The sequence below is a fragment of the Littorina saxatilis genome, linkage group LG17 (assembly GCF_037325665.1).
Source record: "Littorina saxatilis isolate snail1 linkage group LG17, US_GU_Lsax_2.0, whole genome shotgun sequence".
NCBI classification, from domain to species: domain Eukaryota; kingdom Metazoa; phylum Mollusca; class Gastropoda; order Littorinimorpha; family Littorinidae; genus Littorina; species Littorina saxatilis.
Window position 1 is genome coordinate 52,068,128 of NC_090261.1, and position 21,274 is coordinate 52,089,401.

The window sequence follows — 21,274 nt, forward strand, 5'->3', positions numbered from 1 at the left end:
GTAATGGGTGTTCATTTTTGTTTCAAAATAACGTTGGTGAACGACAGATTTAATGGATTTTTTTTATCCTGCCACATTCAAATGACGTTTTCTTTATTTGTCCGCTGTGGCTGCTTATCTATTAATGGAATTTACAGACGATAATTGTTCAACATTACCCCTTGAAAGACACGCGCTACCCTCCGGCACACTGTTCCAAGTAATATTTTTGCCGTTGTCAAACGCTTGTAAACTGCGAGCAAGAAAAGGTACACGTGCTTACAGATGGCAAAAGAGTAAATGCTTTTGCTTCACGAGGTCACGAAGCACCCAATACATGCAGACTTATTATTAATGTATAACATATTTTAATGGGAAAAAAACACATGAATGAGGTGTGGGATGTTGGGGCATCAGAGCAGTGACATAACAGAAAGTGCTCTCTTTCAGCAATTATCTTGTGAATAGACAAATTCCGAAAATAACTGTATGGGTTGTGAAAGAGTGAGTACCCTTCCATCTGTGCAGGCAAACATTGCCATGTGCTCCCTGTACACGTGTTTGAGACACACCCTCTCGCTAGTGACTGGCCTGTAATGTCAAGTGGAAAAGTTTGCCAAAGTGACATTATTTCCCACATTAAATTATAGGCCAGTCACTAGCGAGAGGGCGTGTCTCAAACACGTGTACAGGAAGCACATGGCAAAGTTTGTCTGTGCAAATGCATAGATACTCACACTTTCAGAACATGAAACCCGACAGAATTATTTCCGAAAATCGTCTTTTGCTTTCAGACTATTATGCTTTCAACCGGGCAGTAGTATTTTCAGTTTACCTTCAGAAGATATGGAACTTTTTGGAAAGGCCATTTTGTGCGGTCTCTTTTATCATAATTTATAGTAGAACATTATCTGTTCATTTTTAAATATTGTTTAATAGTTTGCTTTTTTCGTATTATTTAATAAAACATGTAGAATTATGCCTCTGTGAGTGTGGATGTGTGTATGCGCGCGTGCGTGTGTGTGTGTGTGTGTCTGTGTGTGTGTGTGTGTGTGTGTGTTTTAACATAACTTTAACGACTTATAAGAAGAAAATGTTATCACACTTAGCAAACTTACAACAACAGTTTTTTACACACACACATACACACACACACGAATCATTGAGCAAGTAATCACACACACACACACATACACGCACACACACACACACACACACACACACACACACACAGAGCAGGGTCAAGTGCTTGTTTAAATAATGGAAATTTGAATTTGTATCAACACTTTTGAACTTAAACCTTTTCAGCTTTAATATACATGTACTTGCACATTTGTATGACTCCTGAGTACAATGAAAGGTTGGTTGACCGACGTCAAATCTGAAGGTCACGACAGGGTCAAGTGCACACCACAAATGTACGGGTAAATGTTCTTCCAAGTTCTGAAGATAAAAGTTTGAATCTTGGCTAGTTTATAGCAATGTATTGTATTGTATTGTATTGTATTGTAATTACCCACTTATCTCGGATTCAGTACAAAATACAATGCATTCACATCACAGTCCCCCACACAGACCCAGACAAACTCTGCAAACTACACTCGCTACTTAAGTTAGATAACACCATCCAAATAGCAATAGGACTCAAAATCTAAAACATACCGTATCAAGCCGTATCCTCCAACAATCAAAGCAATTGAATTTGTATACAGAAAGTTGAACTCGGTGATCAGAGTTAACACTTGATATGGCATTGACAGTTTGCATTTTGAAAATACCACTTGTGCCTATTTCTGTACACATTTCAATGATTTTGGATATTTTGATATTGAAGTCTTCGTTTTGAAACAATGCTCTTTGTGCATATCTGGCTAAAGCATTTCAGGAATGGCTATTTGAAAAACCAAGTTTGTTCGATTTAATTAGGTATGTCATTTGAGTTCTTTATTGTACACTCTGCCAGTTTTAAATGTATCATTGCAAAAGTATTCTATTCTAACCGTCAACCGGCAACTCCGGAACCTCGCTTTTGTGATTTCTGATTTGATCTGCGTTGTAGGTTCCAATGTATGGACACGGATAATAAGTAACTGGTGTTTTTTTATAATCTGAACATATCACATAACCAGTACACACAAAACAAAACTGTTGACCATGTTTTTTACACATACAACACAACGTAAGACAAATTACAACATACACTGTGAGGCAAAAGTGGAAAATCAATATCGAAACATTAAGTATAACAATCTTATCGATCACACACAAAAAACAAGAACTGAAAATGTATTAAAATGGCAAAACGTTTTCAAGAGAAAACGATACACTAAATACAATTCTACAGAAAAAATGTGCCGTTCACGTAAAGTGAACTATTATTGAATTTAAATTATGTATGATTTCAACTTTATTTAATGAAAAATCATATAAAATTCAACATCAATTTCCAAAAACATATTCACAAGAAACATTAAAAAAAAAGTTTACTGTCAAATAGCAGGGCACTCTGATCGATTGTCTCCCCTGCTCTTCTGTTGGGTCAATTATGCCAGTCCACATGTCAATAAATACTCAAGGGATAATATAATGCCAGATGCCACAGTCGCGGGCTACTCAACCCAAACTACTCAGAGCAAAAGGGTAGTAGGCTGGGACCAATGCAATCTGTGGACTATAGCTTAAGTTTCGGCTCAAACGGTGGTGTTAGCTCACCCTGGCAGGACATGCATAAGCATACAGAATACAACGCAAGAAACTGACCTCCATTGAAATAATGGAGGAGGGGTGGGTGGTGGACATTTTGCACAGACCAAAACCAGGAAAAAGTGACAATAAAATAGCCCTGCGGGGACCTTCTGAGAGATTGTCTCCCCTGCCCTACTGTTGGGTCTGAAGCCCCAACACTGCCCTTCCAGGCACTTGAGAACAAATCAACAGACATATATACCGCAGCTAGAAACAAAACGTTACGGTCAAGTAGCCAGCAAACATCTAAGACCAGGATAGCTCCGCCAGTCTAAATCCCATCAAAGGGCAAAATCTTTGGTAGCAACCTGAACCACAAAACAGCTTTACCAGCTGACATAAAAAGAATCCTCCTACTAATATGTACATCAACCAGCACAAACAAAAAATACTCAAGAGCAAAACCACCACCCCAGTGGAAACCAGTTTCAAGGCAAAGAACAGAAACAAAATATGCCTCCATTGATACAATGGAGGAGGGGTGGGTGATGGAAAATCTGTTCACCAATCCAAAAATCTGACCTTTACAGCTGCAGGAATCTTGAGAAGCTCTGCGCGAGTCGCTGACCAGTGGTTTGGTTCCAGCGACAAGCTACGAGCCAATCAGAGAAAGGCGCATCCAATCACCCAAAACGCTTATCGCCATGCGCGCGTGATGAGAAGTTCTTTTGTTTTTCACTGTGCTGGGTAGTTTGAGCAATGATGTGTGGCAAAGGGCCGGTCTGTTTGTGTCTCCTGGTGCTGGATATCAGCCTGTTCAGTTTTGCTCGCTCTAAAACAGAAATAGCATTGAACGTATGAGTATAACATCAACATGTTTAACAAAAATGTATGGTATTTGATATAAAACAAATGGGGTTCCCTACCTAACATGACCATAACAACGCACAGAAACCGAGTGACGTCATCGTCGCGATATAACCTTCGTGGTTGAAAACGACGTTAAACACCAAATAAAGAAAGAAAGAAAGAAAGAAAGAGTGACGTCAGGAAATGGTGGATACGCCTGAGCAATATCGCTTCGTGCACATCAGTGAAGCTATACACAAAGAAGATCCTGGACAGTAAGAGATACCAAAGAACACATTCCTTAAACCATGTGGGGAAGTTGTGTTATATCCGGCACTATTTCTCGCAGGTTGGGTTTGAAAATATCTTGTCATCTTACAGTGTGTGTGTGTGTGTGTGTGTGTGTGTGTGTGTGTGTGTGTGTGTGTGTGTGTGTGTGTGTGTGTGTGTGTGTGTGTGTGTGTGTACGTGTACATGTAATACAAATGTGATAAATAGCGAAAAATAAAGAGAGAGAGAGAGAGACTGAGAGAGAGAGAGAGACTGAGAGAGAGAGAGATACTGAGAGAGAGAGAGAGACTGAGAGAGAGACTGAGAGAGAGAGACTGAGAGAGAGACTGAGAGAGAGAGAGACTGAGAAAGACAGAGAGAGAGAGACTGAGAGAGAGACTGAGAGAGAGAGAGACTGAGAGAGAGAGAGACTGAGAGAGAGAGAGACAGAGAGAGAGACTGAGAGAGAGAGACTGAGAGAGAGAGAGAGAGAGAGAGAGAGGATAAATAGCGAGAGATAAAGATAGAGAGATATTATTTCACCTCGAGTCGTATTTCTGTACTGCACTCCTCTCAAACAAGGTAAGACGTAACATCACCTTCTTTTCATAAGGGCGTCCTGAAAAACAATCGGCCATCGCCAGGAATTGCATTTACTGTCCATCCCAGAAACAATTCTCAACTCTTGCCTTCTATAGTCAAAAAAATGAACAATATCTTGTGGTTCAATGATAGTAGATTACTAAATCAAGTCAAACATTCAGAGATCCTTGACCATACTGTATGTTCTTTTGCTTGTGTCTCAGTCAAACCTTTTCCAGTACGACATTTATTTTACGAAATTAAGCCAATAATGTATAATGTCGACGCGTGCAAAAATAAATTAGAACAAAAAATACCCACATAGGAATAGCAGTAGAGCCACAATAAAAAAAATGAAGAAAATTGTAAGTGAAATGAAGAACAATACTCACTGAATGCATTATACTTCTGGCACCATGCACGGCGCTGGCAGCAGAAATGTCGGACAATGCGGAACAAGTGGTTGAGGATGATCAATGGAGGAACAAGGGCTGGACGGTCAAAGTACTCGTGCACCAAAGACAAGCGGTAGAACCGCCACACCTTCAAAGAATTGTCTTGAACCTTCTGAAATGTATAGCTGGAACAGAGAGAAAACATAAGGAAAACCAAACAACTGTATGATTTGTAAACCTGTAACGTTAATGTTATTGTTCAGGAGTTCAAAACAACAATTATTATACCCCTAAAAATCGTGCTTCCTTAAATGTCATGCACACACAAAATTCAACATAAGTTTGATAGATGCAAGGATGATATTTTCAAGCTCTGTATTTCATTGAATGTAAAAAAAACGCAAAACTGAGGAGAAGAACATTCGGGCATGGAATCCTCTCCAGAAAATCAATCACAAGCAAATTAGCATAATTATTTGGAAACAGTGAATGTACATAACAACCATAAAGGATATTTAAAGTGATAAAGGGGGATTGGCATACGTATACAACCAAAGCTTCAACAAATTAAGACAAGCTTATGTTGGTTCTCTACGTGTTTTCGGTAACTATAGCTTAATGTTTTTGCAAAGTCCACTGCCAGCTGCAGATGAATTTAAAAGATATGCATTGCATTGTTTTCTTAGAAGCCAGTCACAACTATAAGCAACATCCAATGACTACCTTATTAGTCTACAGATCGACTATTTCACTACTGCTAAATCTCAACGAAAGAGGCATTAAGTATAATATTATTTGGGCGAAATCGACTTCACAAAGACCACTTCACTAAGCACGACGCATGAAGCTTTACACTGTATTTCCATATTAAAAAAACTTCACAAATTCAACTTCGAGCCCAAAGGAGTGAGGCCTTTACCTGAACATGGCAATGAGGAGGTTGACGAGCAGGATATTTGTCAGAACCAGGTAGACGGCCAGCATCAGGTGCATGATGTACCGACTGTCTGTTGGGCATCGTCTTTGAGGATCTAAGCGCCAGTCAGCCTCATCTCTTAGACAGTCATCCACATCTTCGCCTAAGAAACCACAACAAAAAATTATATTTTGAGTATCAGGAAATAGTCAGGAACACTGTGCTATCGCCTTTGAGAGTTATGGATACAAATACTATACAGGTTTTGAGGATCTAAGCGCCAGTCAGGCTCATCTTTAAGACAGTCATCCGCACCTTCGCCTACGAAACCACAACAACAAAAATATATTTTTAATTTCAGGAAATAGACAGGAACACTGTGCTATCACTTTTGAGAGTTTTGGATACAGCATTTGGCAGGATCCTGACGCCAGACAGTTTCGTTAGTTGTGCACTGGTTGTTCTCTTCGCCTGAGGAAAGCGTAAACTGAATTATGACCATGAAAGCATAGACTCGTTGCTTACAGAAGACCGTCTTCAAAAGCTATGACCAGGGAAGCATAGACTCATTGATTACACGAGACTTTCTTCAGAAGTCATTACAAAGGATGCATAGACTCATTGATTACACGATAAGTATTTCAGAAATCATTACCAGGGAAGCACAGACTCATTGCGTACTCAAGACTTTCTTCGGAAACCATGACCAGGAAAGCACAGACTCATTACTTGTAACCGAGTGCCGTAACACTACGATCACCTCCGGAGGCGAAGTGCAATCACACAGGATTGAAAATGTTAGGGCTAAACAGTGAATAGCCAAGGTCAAAGACATTCTTACTGATCATAACCAGGATATTGTAAAGTAAACCATGTCCTTGAAAGTCAAAAGGCATGCTCTGAGAGGGTCTACGACAGTCTTGGGAAATGATGACCATGAAAGTGCATACTCATGGTCTAAGAAACTCTACCTGAATAATGACCAGGTATGTGTGCATCTATTGTTTACAATTTTGTCATTAATTGTGACCAGGAGATTATAAATTCATGGTCCAAGAGGTTCTTCCCGAGTGATTTCCTTCAAAGTATACACTCATGACCCAAGACATTCTCCCTGAATGCTTGGTCGTTTGTTGTGACGTCCCTTTAAAGGCATACTAACGCACTCCCGTGTTTACAAAGTGTAGTTTGCCCACAATCGATGTCAAACGCACCATAAGACCATATAATGACGATACGTCACCATGCGCGGACCATAATACATGCATTACAGCTTGTTCTAGCCTCTGAAAAAGTGAGGATGTCAACAAAGCCGCGGTGTTCTCTCCCTTGCATCAACGTTACATGTGTTGCCAAATCTATAAATAGGACGATCCAGATCAAAATGAAAATTCAAATATCTCAACATTTAAGGGGTCCTAGACCACAATATTTTGCAGGGAACTTAATTTAGTCTGTCTCCAGCTGTTGGTAAAGCAATTAGCGTGTATAGTCATCGAGTACATATGGCTTTAACTTATTTGGCTATAGATGCAAGACGGCTTCGTCCTGAATCATGACCACTGAGATGCCTGATCTGTACACACATCTTACCATCTTCAGATTAACACTATTGTGACTAGCACTGCCACGGCGTTAACGTCCTGCCTGCCCAAGCTTGCCACCAAGAAACTTCCCAAAAAACAGTAACTGTAAAGAAATCTGTCTAGCAAGCTTGAATTAAGTCCAATCACCACCAAATTTTGTGTACTAATTAAAAAAGGATGCCCAGTTCAGTCGTGCTATTTATAAGTTTGTCACGCGATTTGTTTTAGCAAAGGGGGGTAAGAAAGGGGGATAATTTGTGTTTTTTAACGTTTTTTTGTTGTTGTTTTTTTCCACTGCTTTTTTAAAAGTTATTTTTTAACAGAAAGTATTATAAATAATGTTATAACTCGTAATAGATCTAGCAACAACAGGCCGAGGCAATGGCACTGTTTCTTCCTCACTTTCACTGCTTGTTTCTTCAGGCGAAAACGATATGTCCGAATCATGCTCTACATGATCATCAAGGTCCAACATTCGGAGAATCTCCTCCCGAGACAAGGCTCGCCTTCGATTCATTTTTTCTCCTCGAAAAAACCACACAAATCAGGCCAGTTTACACATGGCGGAAGGGCACGCTAAGTGTATCAAGGGAAACAACTCAATTTACTGCAAGCTTCAAAAACCGGGAAGCAATCACGAGTCGTGTACCTTGTATGTCTAATACTAAAATAGTCGCTTCCCGTCCGTGGGCGTTGCAGCGCTATTACTAATATAGTCGCATCCCGTCACGAAAGTGTTGGAGATTACGTTCCACTTAGCTATCTTGTTATTTCCGTTGATTCGTATTTGTTCTATGTACGTCCACTGCAAGGGAAACTCAGTTGATTTACCACTAAATGTTTTGCTCTCTCCATGATTAGGTATAAAAAAAAGAAAAAGTCGCGTGGAGCGATATAAAAAATATTTAGTCAAGCTGTCAGCATCAAAGTGACAGATTAACACACAAAAACAGTCATCGCCAAGACTATATTAAGATAGTCTCGACTAACCACACCCAAAGACCGAGACGGGTCACGCTCGTCTCCCAGAAGCGTGCGAACGCAGTACTTACTAAACCTATTTTCTGTAATTATGAGCACAATTTTAGAGTAAACATGACATCTGTATGTATTTTTGCATTCAGGAGATATTGAGGAATACGAGACAATCATTTCTAAATCTGTTAGTGAAAATTCGATTTTAATGACAACTTTAATGAGCAAACTAATTAACTAATTTGTACGCTGCTGAGCTGAAATGCAATCCCATAGTCCGGACTTTGTCGGAGTTTGCTTGACCAAAATGTAAATCATGATTGAAAAATGAGGGCGCGACAGTGCTGCCTCAACTTCCACAAAAAGCCGGATATGACGTCTTCAAAGACATTTATCGAGAAGAAAAAAACACATATGTGGGGATATACCCAGGAACTCTCATGTGTTATGTCATGAAAATCGGTCCAATAGTTTTCTCTGAATCGCTCTACACACAGACAGACAGACAGACAGACAGACAGACAGACAGACACACAGACACACAGACACACAGACAGACACACAGACAGACACACAGAAAGACACACACAGACACACACACACACACGCACACACACGCACGCACATACACACACACACACACACACACACACACACACACGCACACGCACACCACCACCACCCTCGTCTCGATTCCCCGTCTATGCTAAAACATTAAGTAAAAACTTGACAAAATGTAATAAGGAGGAGGAGAGAGATAAGGCCCCAAAAAAATAGGTGTGGTTAAGGTAACATAGCCCCAAAAAATAGGGTAGGAAGGTAGGCAATCACTTTCTTTTTTTTTAACTTTTTTTTCTAATGTGTACAAATTAAACCTACTTGACAGGGAAATGAGTGTGCGACTCGAGTGCTTTCGCTTTCATTGCGTTTTGTGCACTCTTTTAGGTGGGTTTTTTTTGGGTTTTTTTGACAAATGTAATAACAAGTTATAGAGTCGGCCCCTAAAAATAGGGTAGGTCGGGTTACCGTAACCACACCTATTTTTTTTTTAGGCCTAACATAAACATACCTCTAAAGTTTTCGAGGAACAGCTCTCCATAGATTTGGAAGTAAGGGAAGTAGACAATGTTGACGAGGATGCTGAAATCAGGCGATGCCTTAGGAAACATGTTGGCGTGGTAAGCTACACCAAAGCCAATCACGAAAACAATCATGATGGCAATGAAGAGGAACATGTCAATCATCTGCAAAGTATGCAATTAATAGTTTTATTAGTGGGTAATAGGAAAAGCTATTGAAACATATATCACACAATAACTTTGAAAAGATTTTCCAACCTAGTTTTCCAGCCCCACATTGTTGCAGACATTTTTATCTACACTCTAGCTAGCTCTAGAAGGAGAATTGAAAGTTTGACAATATATAGCCTGAGAATATAACAAGTCTGCTCTTAACAAAATTCCCCACAAGCTGAATAATAAATACCTAAGTAGTGATTTTAAGGTGCAAAAGATAAGAGCTAACCTATCAGGTCAAATTATAGAAACTTGATAATTATTTAGTGAAACAGGTTTGTTAAATGATTACACTTTCATTGTTATAAGTCATATGTGTATCTTGTTCAACAACTGTAAATAAATTGAGGTTCTAGTGAATGCATGGGTGGGACTGCAAAATGTCATAAATCCTGAAGAATTTTACGGGGGGGGGGGGGGGGGTCTGGGGTCCCCCAGACGCTGAAAGATTTGTATAATTAACAACCAAAAAAGCCATCACCACAGACATTACGAATCCAAATTTCCGGAATATACCGGAAGAATCCCACCCATGTGAATGATTTGATTTGTCTATAATCAAACATTTCATAAACTTGCCTATTTTTGATTTTTGATTTTTTTTACTTTTGATTTTGGAACGTTACCGATGTATCTGTCAGGATTGTTATTTGATCTATGCTGTAACCCCTCAGCATCTTGAGATACAAGCATAATCCTACAAATCTTGACGGTTGGCTTACCATTTTCTGTATCATGATGACTTTAGGCCCCACTCTCTTCACAGCGTAAAAGTAGTGCAGGAAGCGCAGGAAAGACAACACGACGGTGACGCTGTAGAAAGCTCTAACCCACTTAAAGTCTCCGCCTATCTCGGGTATCAGAAAACGAAGTGCCACAGAGATGAAGAAGAATATGTACATGGTCAAGTCTAGTTGATTCCAGAGGTTGCTGAGCCAATTGATCAGCCTGTACTTGAAGGAGAGTTGGTGTCGAAACAACATCTGTAATATAAATCAATGGCTGTCAATTGTTGTGGTAGTTATGTGTGAAACACAGATAAATTAGTGATGATTTTATCAGACTTCTAAACAATCATGGTAAACTCCAATTGACAACCAATAACATCTGGAATGGCCTCCCATATGTGACCTTCAACGCAGATTTTGTTTATGATTTGGTTCTGTGTGTTGCTCTTTCAACATGGTGTTTTTTTGTTTTGTTTTAATTGTTCGTTGTTGTCTTTTTTATTCATGATGAACCTTTCAACAGAGAAGAAAGATTACACGAACCTGTCGAATTTCGTCCAATATCATGGTGAAGAGCCAAGCCCATGTGATGTACTCCAACATTGTAGGAGAACCGTCATCGAGCTGCACCAGCACAAAGTAGCTGAAGATGACCAAGTACACTAGGTACGCAGCCTGCAGTAATTTACAAGATGTGTGAGTGTTGTGTCCTCTGTTGATTTGTATTTATCTATTTGATTATTCTTTTTTTGTATTTGTTCATTTATGTATTATTTGTGTATTCATGTTACTGTCGTGTGTGTCTATCTAGTTACTTGTTTATCAATTCAATCCGTAACGAATTATTACGAAGCAATCACAACCGGACCGAAGAAAACAAATGTATACTTATACGCTGAATTTTTTTAATAACAATAAAGTCTCATAAAGGATTAACAACATTGCATGGATTGATTTTAATTCAAATTGGGCTCAGTTTAGGGATGAAACTGCATGGGAAATAAAGACTGGATTGAAAAGCCATTGTAAGAGACGTAATTAGAAATTTTACATGACAGTTTTTATACCCTAGTCGCTCTGCTATTGAGATTTTTTCGGATAAAGCCTTGCCCTATCACTTTCTCTTTGTGCGTGTGTGCGTGTGTTTGTCTGTTTGAGTGTGAGTGTGTGTGTGCGTGTGTGTGTGCGTGCGTGCGTGCGTGCGTGCGTGCGTGCGTGCGTGCGTGTGTGCGTGCGTGCGTGCGTGTGTGCGTGTTATTTCTTACAATGTTGCAGAAGAATTTGACGATGGGCGCCGTGTAAAAGTAGTGCAGGGTACACACAAATCCAAGAGGACAGCAGTTCGCTATATCACTCTCCCTCGAGTTCCCCTCGAATGATATTTTGTTGGACTTTTTCCTGAACCTTATGATCGGAATAAAGATCGGCAGAAAGGTGCACAGCAAAATCTGGAACAAAATCAACCACGACTGGCTATTAAACACAAAGCAAAATAAGGTCAAATTCTGTGTCCACAGATGAGCGTTAATAAGGATATATAATGACATTTGTCAATGTTAATCAGTATCCGATGCTCACTTTGCGACCAGCTTTGTGGCATGCGCAGGGCGACTCTACAGAAGTGACGTTGAAACAAGTCATGTGCAAAGTCGAAATATTTTGTATCACTCTCAGTCAATTTTAAAATATTAAAGTGAGTTTAAAGCCAGATTGAAATTCATGAAGGCTACTTAATTTCAGCTTGACCCTTTAGTGATAAACCCCAATATGGCTATAAAATATTCAGCAGGTTTCTGTTTGGTTACACAAGACTTTCTTGTCAAAGTTTGACCATTCACACAAATATATAATTATAAGGTATACAAACTCAGCAAAAGTATTTATCTAAATCCTGGAACAGCCAGGTTCCATATCTTCTGTGGCAGGCTGACATTTGTGCATGTGAAATCATGTGAAAGTTTTGTAATGGGTTACGCGATTTGTGTTTATGAGGAGAAATGCACTGTCAATGAAACCGGCACGGTTGGCCTAGTGGTAAGGCGTCCGCCCCGTGATCGGGAGGTCGTGGGTTCGAACCCCGGCCGAGTCATACCTAAGACTTTAAAATTGGCAATCTAGTGCCTGCTCCGCCTGGCGTCTGGCATTATGGAGTTAGTGCTAGGACTGGTTGGTCCGGTGTCAGAATAATGTGACTGGGTGAGACATGAAGCCTGTGCTGCGACTTCTGTCTTGTGTGTGGTGCACGTTATATGTCAAAGCAGCACCGCCCTGATATGGCCCTTCGTGGTCGGCTGGGCGTTAAGCAAACAAACAAACAAAGAAACTGTCAATGAAGATAAACACAAGCTTAACAACTGACCAGCAACAATGACGTGTCGGGGGCCATGAAGCTTTTCCAGATGGCAGTCAGCTTTGTCTGGCAAGCCTGGTGTCCGACAAACTCCATCATCTCGTACGCCTGCGCCATGTTGAGCAGCGTCGGACAGCCTTCTCGAAGTTCTTCTTGAGACGATTTGTCACGTGAGCCATTTCCAGTGCACTCTGGTGTGCAAGAGTCTTGTGAGGTCTCCCCAGAGTCCCAGTGACTGAGTGCCCTCACCAGCAAACGGTGGGTCAGGTTTGAAGCGCGTGAGTAGCACACAGACAGCACGTCGTACGCTCGCCTCTCCCATTCCCTAAAATGTTACACAAATTGTAAAGCAGTCAACAGATCAAGCAATGCGTTTAACAACATGGGATTTGTTTAAAAATAGTCGTCACGTAAAGGAATGAGTTTGACAACAGTCATCACAATAACAGACAAGTTTTACAAAGGTTGATACATCAGGGAAAGAATTTTACAACAGTCAAAACGTCACAAAATGCATTGCACAACAATTGAAGATTTTACAACAATCTAATTTAACACATCAAACATTTTGCGTGTAACAAATCATCATATTCAGGAATGAGTTCATCAATTGTCAACTTATCGGGTAGTATTTATTACAACAGTCAACCGATATAAGAAATAAGAAAAAGACTTTGTCTAAGGCAAACATGTTTACACAGATAGTATATATGTACGCACAGGCGTGACTATCGGCGTGCGTGTCTGTATGTCCACATGTTTGTGTTTTGTTTTGTCTGCACTTCTGTCCGAAAAATATTTCATTGGAAAGTAACGTGTCCCACACGCAAAATTAATGCTCTTATACGGGTAGAGACAAAGAAAAACATTCAGTCATTGCAATGCGTCTGTTTCTCTTTATCCTTTCTTATAAAACACGGGGAAGGTTTTGAATTGAATTGAAATGAATTGTATTTGTATTTTTCGAGGGTAACAGAATATAAGCAATGCAAACATGCTTTTTGTAATCCAGCCCTCGTCCTTTGAGGAGTAGCTCAAAACCAAGAAAAAATCGAAGTTAATTTAACTACAGTACAATGAACATAATTAATCTTTCATGTCCAGCAATCAATAAGACATTTTAAGATGAATAATGTTTCAAAAACGTTCATATCAATTTAATAAAAATCCGTTTGGTAAGGAGGCAAATCTCAGCTTTTGTTAGTTAAATCATGCAGTCAAGAATGAATTGAATGTGAAAAGCAGTAAGTGAAAACCCATAGATGATTAAACAGACAGAGACATACGATTGAGCAAACAGATAATGACAAACGTACTTTGCGTGTTTCATCAGACCTCCGCTTAGATCACCGGTTTCGTTGCTTTCGGCTATGTCGGATAGTCCTCTTAAGAGAGCACTTGCACATAGAGCCCCTCCTGAAATTCAGCAAGATGTTGAGTAAGAAACAAATCGGAAAAAAGACAAAAGTTTTTTGATTTTCAAAATTATTAAATGTTTGATGTGGCTTTAATTTCTGGCACGAGTGAGATTTTGAATAAGAGGCTATAGCCTAATTCTGAGAAAAAAAATCCGAATTAAGATGTTTGGCGTGCGATTTCACCTTCGCACTTAAGTGATGATCGATTTATTTGAATGTGCATTGTGTACGTGATTGTGTTTTTATTTATATGAAGATTCTTTACATGTGTATCGTTGTTGTAATGAAGATTATTATAATGAAGATTGATTGTAAGACGCTCAGAACTATATTAGGATTTGCGCCATATAAATACCCTTATTGTTATTATTATCATTAAGTGAAAGCTCTCTCTTTGATGCTATCGTAGTAATTAAGCTTAAATCTGGGCTTACCTAGTTGATCTTTGCCGCGCTTCCAAAAGAAATAAGCCAGCTGTCGGCGGTTGAAGAGAATCGCCCACAGGAACAGCGCTCGATCGGGACACTGCTTGTTTGTCGTGTCTGCGGAAAGAGGAGAAGTGATAAGGAATAAATGCAGAGTTGGTTGTTCATCGCGATGACAGATTCTTCTTCTTCTTCTTCTTCTTCTTCTTCTTCTTCTTCTTCTTCTTCTTCTTCTTCTTCTTCTTCTTCTTCTTCTTCTTCTTCTTCTTCTTCTTCTTCTTCTTCTTCTTCGTTCATGGGCTGAAACTCCCACGTTCACTCTTGTTTTTACAAGAGTGGATTTTTATGTGTATGACCGTTTTTGACCCACCATTCAGCTTTAACCCACCAGATGGCCGCGGCCGGGATTTGAACTCACGACCTTCCGATTAGGGGGCCGATGTCTTATCCACTACGCCACTGCGCCCGTCAAAATGACAGGTTAACGTCGGCCAGTAGCAAGCTAGCTGCTTATTGGCAGTTGAAAAGCATGGATCAGTAAAAAGGGCTCTGCCACATCACTTAAACATTCCAAGACTTTTCGAGCGCTGTTCAACATCAAACTGAAGTCACTGTACGCTTCTTGAGATTTTTGTTTTAAAATTAAGGATGTTGACATGTTTGTATCATACTACTTTTATTATATTTGTAGGAGGCACTTTGCTTTTGGACAGCTTCTTCACAAGATATTTGCATGTTTGTTTAGTAGTGTGAATTCACAATCCAAGCGTTTGTGCACAGAAGTAGTTCCGGATGTGTAGCCAATCACAGAGCTTGCCCTGTTGACCAAGTTAATGTACATGGCAAACACATGGGTAGAGATACAGTTTAGTCATGCCTCGCGGTTTTAATAAAATGTCACTCATAAAAAGGACGACCTATTTTAATACTAACTACTGGGTACCTACATACACTTGTACAAAATAAAAGCATTATGAACAAGCAGAGAATAAAATGCTACAATGAATGCATTACCAGACTCTTGCCAAGCAAAACTTTCGTCCCTCATCAATCGGACAACGATTTTGTTGATGTGCGTTGGGCCAAAAGCGTCATTATGATTCTGTTGAAAAAAGCGGAAAGTGTGTGTAATAGTCCAATTAAGTTAAAACAAACGGGATTGCTAGAAAGTGTCCCAAAAGCTAAACATGCATTCCTCATTTATATGAGACGTCAAGTATGCTGTTTAATGTTATATTTTCTTGTCAGGTTTGTACCGCATAATCTGGTTCTACATGAGGTTAGCTTTTGTTAATTCTATTTTCGGGGCTGTATGCAGTTTCCGTATTCGTATATGTATAGGTTACAACACGAGTGGTTTTTTATATGGCTTGTATTTCAGTCAAGACCCAGCGGATGAATATCATCGGGAGACACGAGCCTTTGGCGAGTGGCTCTCGATTGATATTCCCGCTGGGTCTTGACTGAAATACAAGCCATATAAAAAACCACGAGTGTTGTAATCTGTATATCCCATTCTACCATCAAACACAAAGTGTAGACTACTAGCGGCACTGTTGCGATCTGTGGAGTATGAAACAGTGTTTTCAGCGAGACTTGGCCTTTTTGCAACCTTAAACTAAGTGACCGTCGCTGAAAAAATAAAACGAATGAGTGCATCTATAAGTACGCGGTAACACTACTTTCAGACCGTTTAAAAGCTTTAAGTAAAGGTTCATAAGTTGCAAGAAAGTAATGAAGTCGTATAGAAATCCATTTAGTTGAAGCGCACAATTCTTTTGCGTTTCAGGTCGGCGGAACGGGGAAACCGGTTTGGCCCCCATTTGGCTTACTCGACTCGATTCAGAATCGATTCCACGTTGTTTTTTTCGAACGCATTATTATACAATTAGTCTTATTGACAGAGAAGCAAATTTTAGGGAACACATATGTAGATTTAACCATTTGCTCCCTATTTGAAATGTATCTACATGTTTTGCGAGTGTGTTTGCATGAACCTAAACTGGTATGGGTGCGAGGAAAACAGGACCCAAGTCTGTCACCGCCGCTTGATTGCATTTTGAAAGAATATGACTGGATTACGGAAAAATACACACATGTTAAGTTCTTAGATACCTTCATCGCCAATGTGGACTTACTGCAGAGCCAGGCAAAAGAGAAGACTTGCTCGCAAAACACGTGAAACAGCTGATGATAGCGAAGCCCAACCGTGCCAGGTAAGGACGGTCTGACAGATTCTCAAAAGTCGTCTGCTAACGAAGCAAGGGGAGGGTACTCGTGGTTTTGTTTTGGTTCGCTAGCATCTGGTTATCTTGTAAGTTGAATGTTCGTTTTTTCCCACCTGCATTGCTTTCATAATGAAAGAAACGTTTGCTTATTGCATCTCATACATCAGATCAGTTCTGAGATTCATTTTTGCGTGCAACTGATATGGTTTTCTGAGCCGTGCAATACGATTTTGGAACTTCATACAAATGTGTCACATTGTTCGGCGCGAGGTCAAAGGTCGGGAGCAAAGTAGTTCTTCGCCCAAATCGGAATCTGCACTATCATATATTTTTTTGAGTCCATGATGTATTTATTGAGCTATAAAAATACAACATATATACCCATACTGAAGTAACAGAGACAAAGAAGGGAGGTCATGGGATATATATATATATACACTACCTCGTGTAAAACCAATCTATGTAGTGTCTTTCCAACACTATACTTTGTTATAACGTAAACAACCTCATCACAAAAAACATATGTCCAAACGAAACTGCCTACTGTCTTCTGAACAATAATATATACATGCACTGTTTCAAAACTTAAGAATGTAATGCAGTACTGTCGTAAAACAGGGATGTACTAAAAAGACAGCTAGATAAAATCATATTGCTGAATAGAAAAAAAATCGTTCCGGATTCCGTACATGTCTCACAGCAACACACACACTAACCTGCTGTTTTTCGGGTGTAAAATAAAATAAAAATGTAACCCATGTGATAATATACCAAATAGTGCTGCAGACAAACATTTTTAAAAAAAGACGACTGAGTAAGGCTATGACTTTCAACAGACTTCTGGGAGAAGGAGCTCATCAATAATTCACGGATAACATTTGTAATTCATAGGGCCCCAAAGGGTTTAAAATCGTGATCGTGATTGGCGTTTTTTGACCTTTCTGTGACCGTGATTGCCGAAATTTCCATTTCTGTGATCGTGATGGGACTTTGCCCGTGATCCGTGATGACAAAAAAAATCAAGTCTCGTGATCGTGATCGTCATTTGTTTTCGTGATCGTGATGGGCATTATTGCAAAGCATTTTATTTTCAACGTACATTTTTCACTGCTGCATCACTCTATGATCCTCTATTCGTCAAGGTGTTTGTGATCGTGAAAACAAAAATCAAGGTAACCGTGATCGTGAAAGCTAAAATTTCCCTTCCCGTGATCGTGATGATACCCTCCCTTTGGGGCCCTCAAAAGACGATCGTTGAATGTTACCTGCTATTCAGACTTGGTCGTGTGACAGACGTTTTCTTCCACCAGCTAATCGGGTGTGGAAGAAAACGTCTGTCACACGACCAAGTCTGAATAGCATGTATGTCTCACAGCTTCAACAGAGGAGAGAACAAACACGTTTTGAGTACTCACGCTAGCTAGCTAACCCATCAGCCATGATTGTAGAGCGACCTACTTTCACGGAAGTGACCGAACAACTATGAATGACGTCTCGGTATGTGTGAATGACGTCACAGCCACCGTCACAGTCTGTATCTTTTGAAGCATCGCATTCTTTATGACGTCTTTCTGTGTCTGCATGCGCGAAATGTTTGTTCTTTTCGGTATTTTTGTCTTCTATGTTCATAACTCTGTCCTTCATGATTCAGACTGGCAGGCCACATGAGCAAGCCGATTTCCAATGGCAGCTAAACTCGCGTCGCGTATGAAAACAGTACTGCCGGGTGGGATGTCGTTTGCAGTATTCTCGGTGTTGTCGAATTTTTGAAGGGAAGAAACGATAAAAGCTGGAGAAATGAAAGCCACTTTTGGGCTTTTGGGAGTGCGAGTTTGAATCCGTTCTTGCACATGCTCCAAAGCGTGTAACATACATTATTCCCCCCTCTGCTTCTTTCTCTCTGTAAAGGTGTAGGGCTAGTTATTTTTCGGTAACTTACCCAACAACCAAAATCACTTACCCAACAACGGGCCTGAATCCTCGATAGCTCACATGTTGATGAGTTAGACTTTGAGGGAACTACTTTAGCGATTGAAAAGTTCCGAACGCTCCAATGTACGAAATATACATCTCTAGACCAAACAATACAAACATACTGCATTTAAACTGGCAACTACAGGCTTGAACACATTAATCTCCATATAAAATCTATGAGTTTGGTTGTTTTCTAAATCCAAATCTAACGATCAGTGCAGAGAAACTCGCTTTAGATCTCTTATGAGTGCACGCAAACTCCCAAGGCAAGTAACTCGCGTACGACAAGAGTAGTTCCCCTTCCAAATTTTCTGAACTGAGTTGCTTGGACAAGAGACTGCAATCCGACGGTTAGTTTTCGACAATATTTCATTTTATAAACAGATCACACCCAACCAAATGCACACATCGCATCAATTTAAAGAACATACAGCGGTTTCATACACTATTTTGCCCCAGAAAACGGAACTTCATACAGTTTTTAACGTTGGAACACGGGTGCAAAAGTTCGTCTGCTTGTCCCATTCGAAGAAAGAACATTTCCTAAGCGATACCAAAACATGACCAGAACACACACTATCTGCCTTTACCGACACAGCAGAATAACAACATAACAGTGTACTTGATTTTAGTCCAAAACAGGGAATCTGACAAGAAGTGTTAACAGAATTGAATGATGTTCACGGAACTATACAACCGCGCATTATTCAATCGCCAGCGCAGGTAGACTGGTTGAGTGATTTGGATTCGATCAAACTTTCGCACAAAAATTCCTCTTTTCTTTGAATAACTGAAGAAAGGAGGAATAAAGAGGTTACATACCTCGTCTCAGTGATTATTAAAAATAATGGTCTCAGTTCGCGGTCATGAAAAAGCTCGCTGAAGCTCGCATTTTTCATGATCCGCTAACTTCGACCATTATTTTTGATAATCACTGAGACTCGGCATGTAACCTCTACATCTTGCACACGTTTGCTTTAGTAGTGGCAAAGAAGGAAAGTGTGTGACATATAGATACATACCTTGCTGCTAGCCGTAGAATTCAGGATTTTGGTCATTTCTTGTTCGTTCCGTTTCTTCAGACAGAACATAAAACAAACCTCTACTGTTCAATATGTCGAGATACGTCGTACATATGTTTAATGTTGCACATTTTGCCTGTGTAAAAGCGGTATCATTCATGGGATGTTAACAACAAATGTTTGTAGACTATCACACTTTTTTCTCTCCAAATATTTAGATCTGAAGTATTAAAGTTGGAGCGTTGACAATGCTCTTAGAAATTAACGCCCGACGGCTACAGAAGTGTCGAGTCTCTTTGCACCACAAAACAAAAGGGAACTTTGCAAGACCCTGTGACTCACTATTGGAAGTTGTAATTCTATTCTGGCAGTCAATGCATTTTTGAATAGTTGCTTTTTTGGCATGTTTTGAGGGATACAAATGCACTTTTTCACAATTTTCCCGAAAGACCTGCTCATGCTAGAAAAAAAAATGGTCACATGAGTCCATGTCTTTGATTGAGATAGATTCCTCTTTAAAAAAACGCATTTCCGCTTGTCTTATTCCTAATAAGAAAATATGTTATTCATAGCTGATCTTTAGAAGGTATAAATCGTTGTCACAGTATATTCTCTGATTATGCCTTAAAATGTGGATTTAAAAAATATTAATTGATTTTTTCTCGCCAACAAAGTTCTGCACTCCTTACAATTTTTATTTCTGACGTTGAATTATTCTAGTTGGTAAAGCACAATGTCAAGAAATCAGTACCCTAAATACGCTGGTAAATGTGGGTTTTTTTCAGATATACTTAGCACACAGATATGATTCATTACAGTGCTTAAAATTGTGACAAAATGCATAGTATCAGAATTGAAAACAACAGAGAATGAAAGACAAAACATACTCACACTTGCGTATAGTTCCTTACGTGTATCGTCAGTGAGGAATGTATGAAGATCTAGCCCAAGAAAGAGGAGGTGCTTGACAAAATCTAGCTGGTCTTCCTCAAGGGCAGCCATGAAGAATTTGTTGGGGTTCACCAACGCAACGCCCTATATTTAAACATCAAGCGAATTATGCACACACACACACAAGTATTGTCATACTCTATACTTTCTCCCATATCAACATGTACCAAATCAAAGCCTCACTTGAAAAAAAAAAAAAGCATACGATCAGACGATTTTAACTGAGCAATTCATGATACACAATATGCTAACACAAGTGTTTCCATTCGTCAAACTCAGGGACTATGGATTAGGTGCACAAAACGAAACCAGTCCGCAGCCGCTGGGTCGGATTTATCAAAATTGAAATTTGCTCTGGCTTCAACCGATGAGACCCCGTAGCTAGTTCCTACCCTGTTAGATGGGACCCATTTGTGCTTCGTGTACCTCAGCACTGTTCACTCAGTAGACTACATGACCATGCTGCCTTGCAGGAAAAAGTCACGATTTTGGTGTAAGATAAGATTTCGCATCGTTTTTGCGTGGTTTGAGCTACAAAGCAGAGGCTCTTAAGCTTTTGCTTAAGACCAGCGTCGGTTGTGAAAAGTCGTTCCTTCCAGTTTCAAAAATTAGTCTGAAAAGTTGACGCTGTGTCAGTATGAATCTA

At 39.8% G+C, this 21,274-nt stretch overlaps 2 protein-coding genes across 2 annotated transcripts; both read right to left on the bottom strand.

The window, feature by feature from the left end:
* Window positions 1–3,355: 3,355 nt before the first annotated feature.
* Window positions 3,356–10,513, bottom strand: LOC138953875 (transient receptor potential cation channel subfamily M member-like 2). Its single transcript, XM_070325835.1, has 6 exons — window positions 10,255–10,513; window positions 9,307–9,481; window positions 5,680–5,839; window positions 4,758–4,945; window positions 4,327–4,402; window positions 3,356–3,496 (listed from the first exon to the last, which is right to left on the bottom strand). Exons 1-6 carry the CDS (start codon window positions 10,432–10,434, stop codon window positions 3,400–3,402), a joined length of 876 nt encoding a protein of 291 aa, XP_070181936.1. The 5' UTR covers window positions 10,435–10,513; the 3' UTR covers window positions 3,356–3,399.
* Window positions 10,514–10,776: 263 nt separating this feature from the next.
* Window positions 10,777–20,926, bottom strand: LOC138952578 (transient receptor potential cation channel subfamily M member 5-like). The gene is made up of 8 exons (XM_070324264.1): window positions 20,569–20,926; window positions 19,678–19,731; window positions 15,468–15,555; window positions 14,463–14,570; window positions 13,927–14,026; window positions 12,620–12,935; window positions 11,526–11,708; window positions 10,777–10,935 (listed from the first exon to the last, which is right to left on the bottom strand). Exons 1-8 carry the CDS (start codon window positions 20,677–20,679, stop codon window positions 10,777–10,779), a joined length of 1,119 nt encoding a protein of 372 aa, XP_070180365.1. The 5' UTR covers window positions 20,680–20,926.
* Window positions 20,927–21,274: the final 348 nt, after the last annotated feature.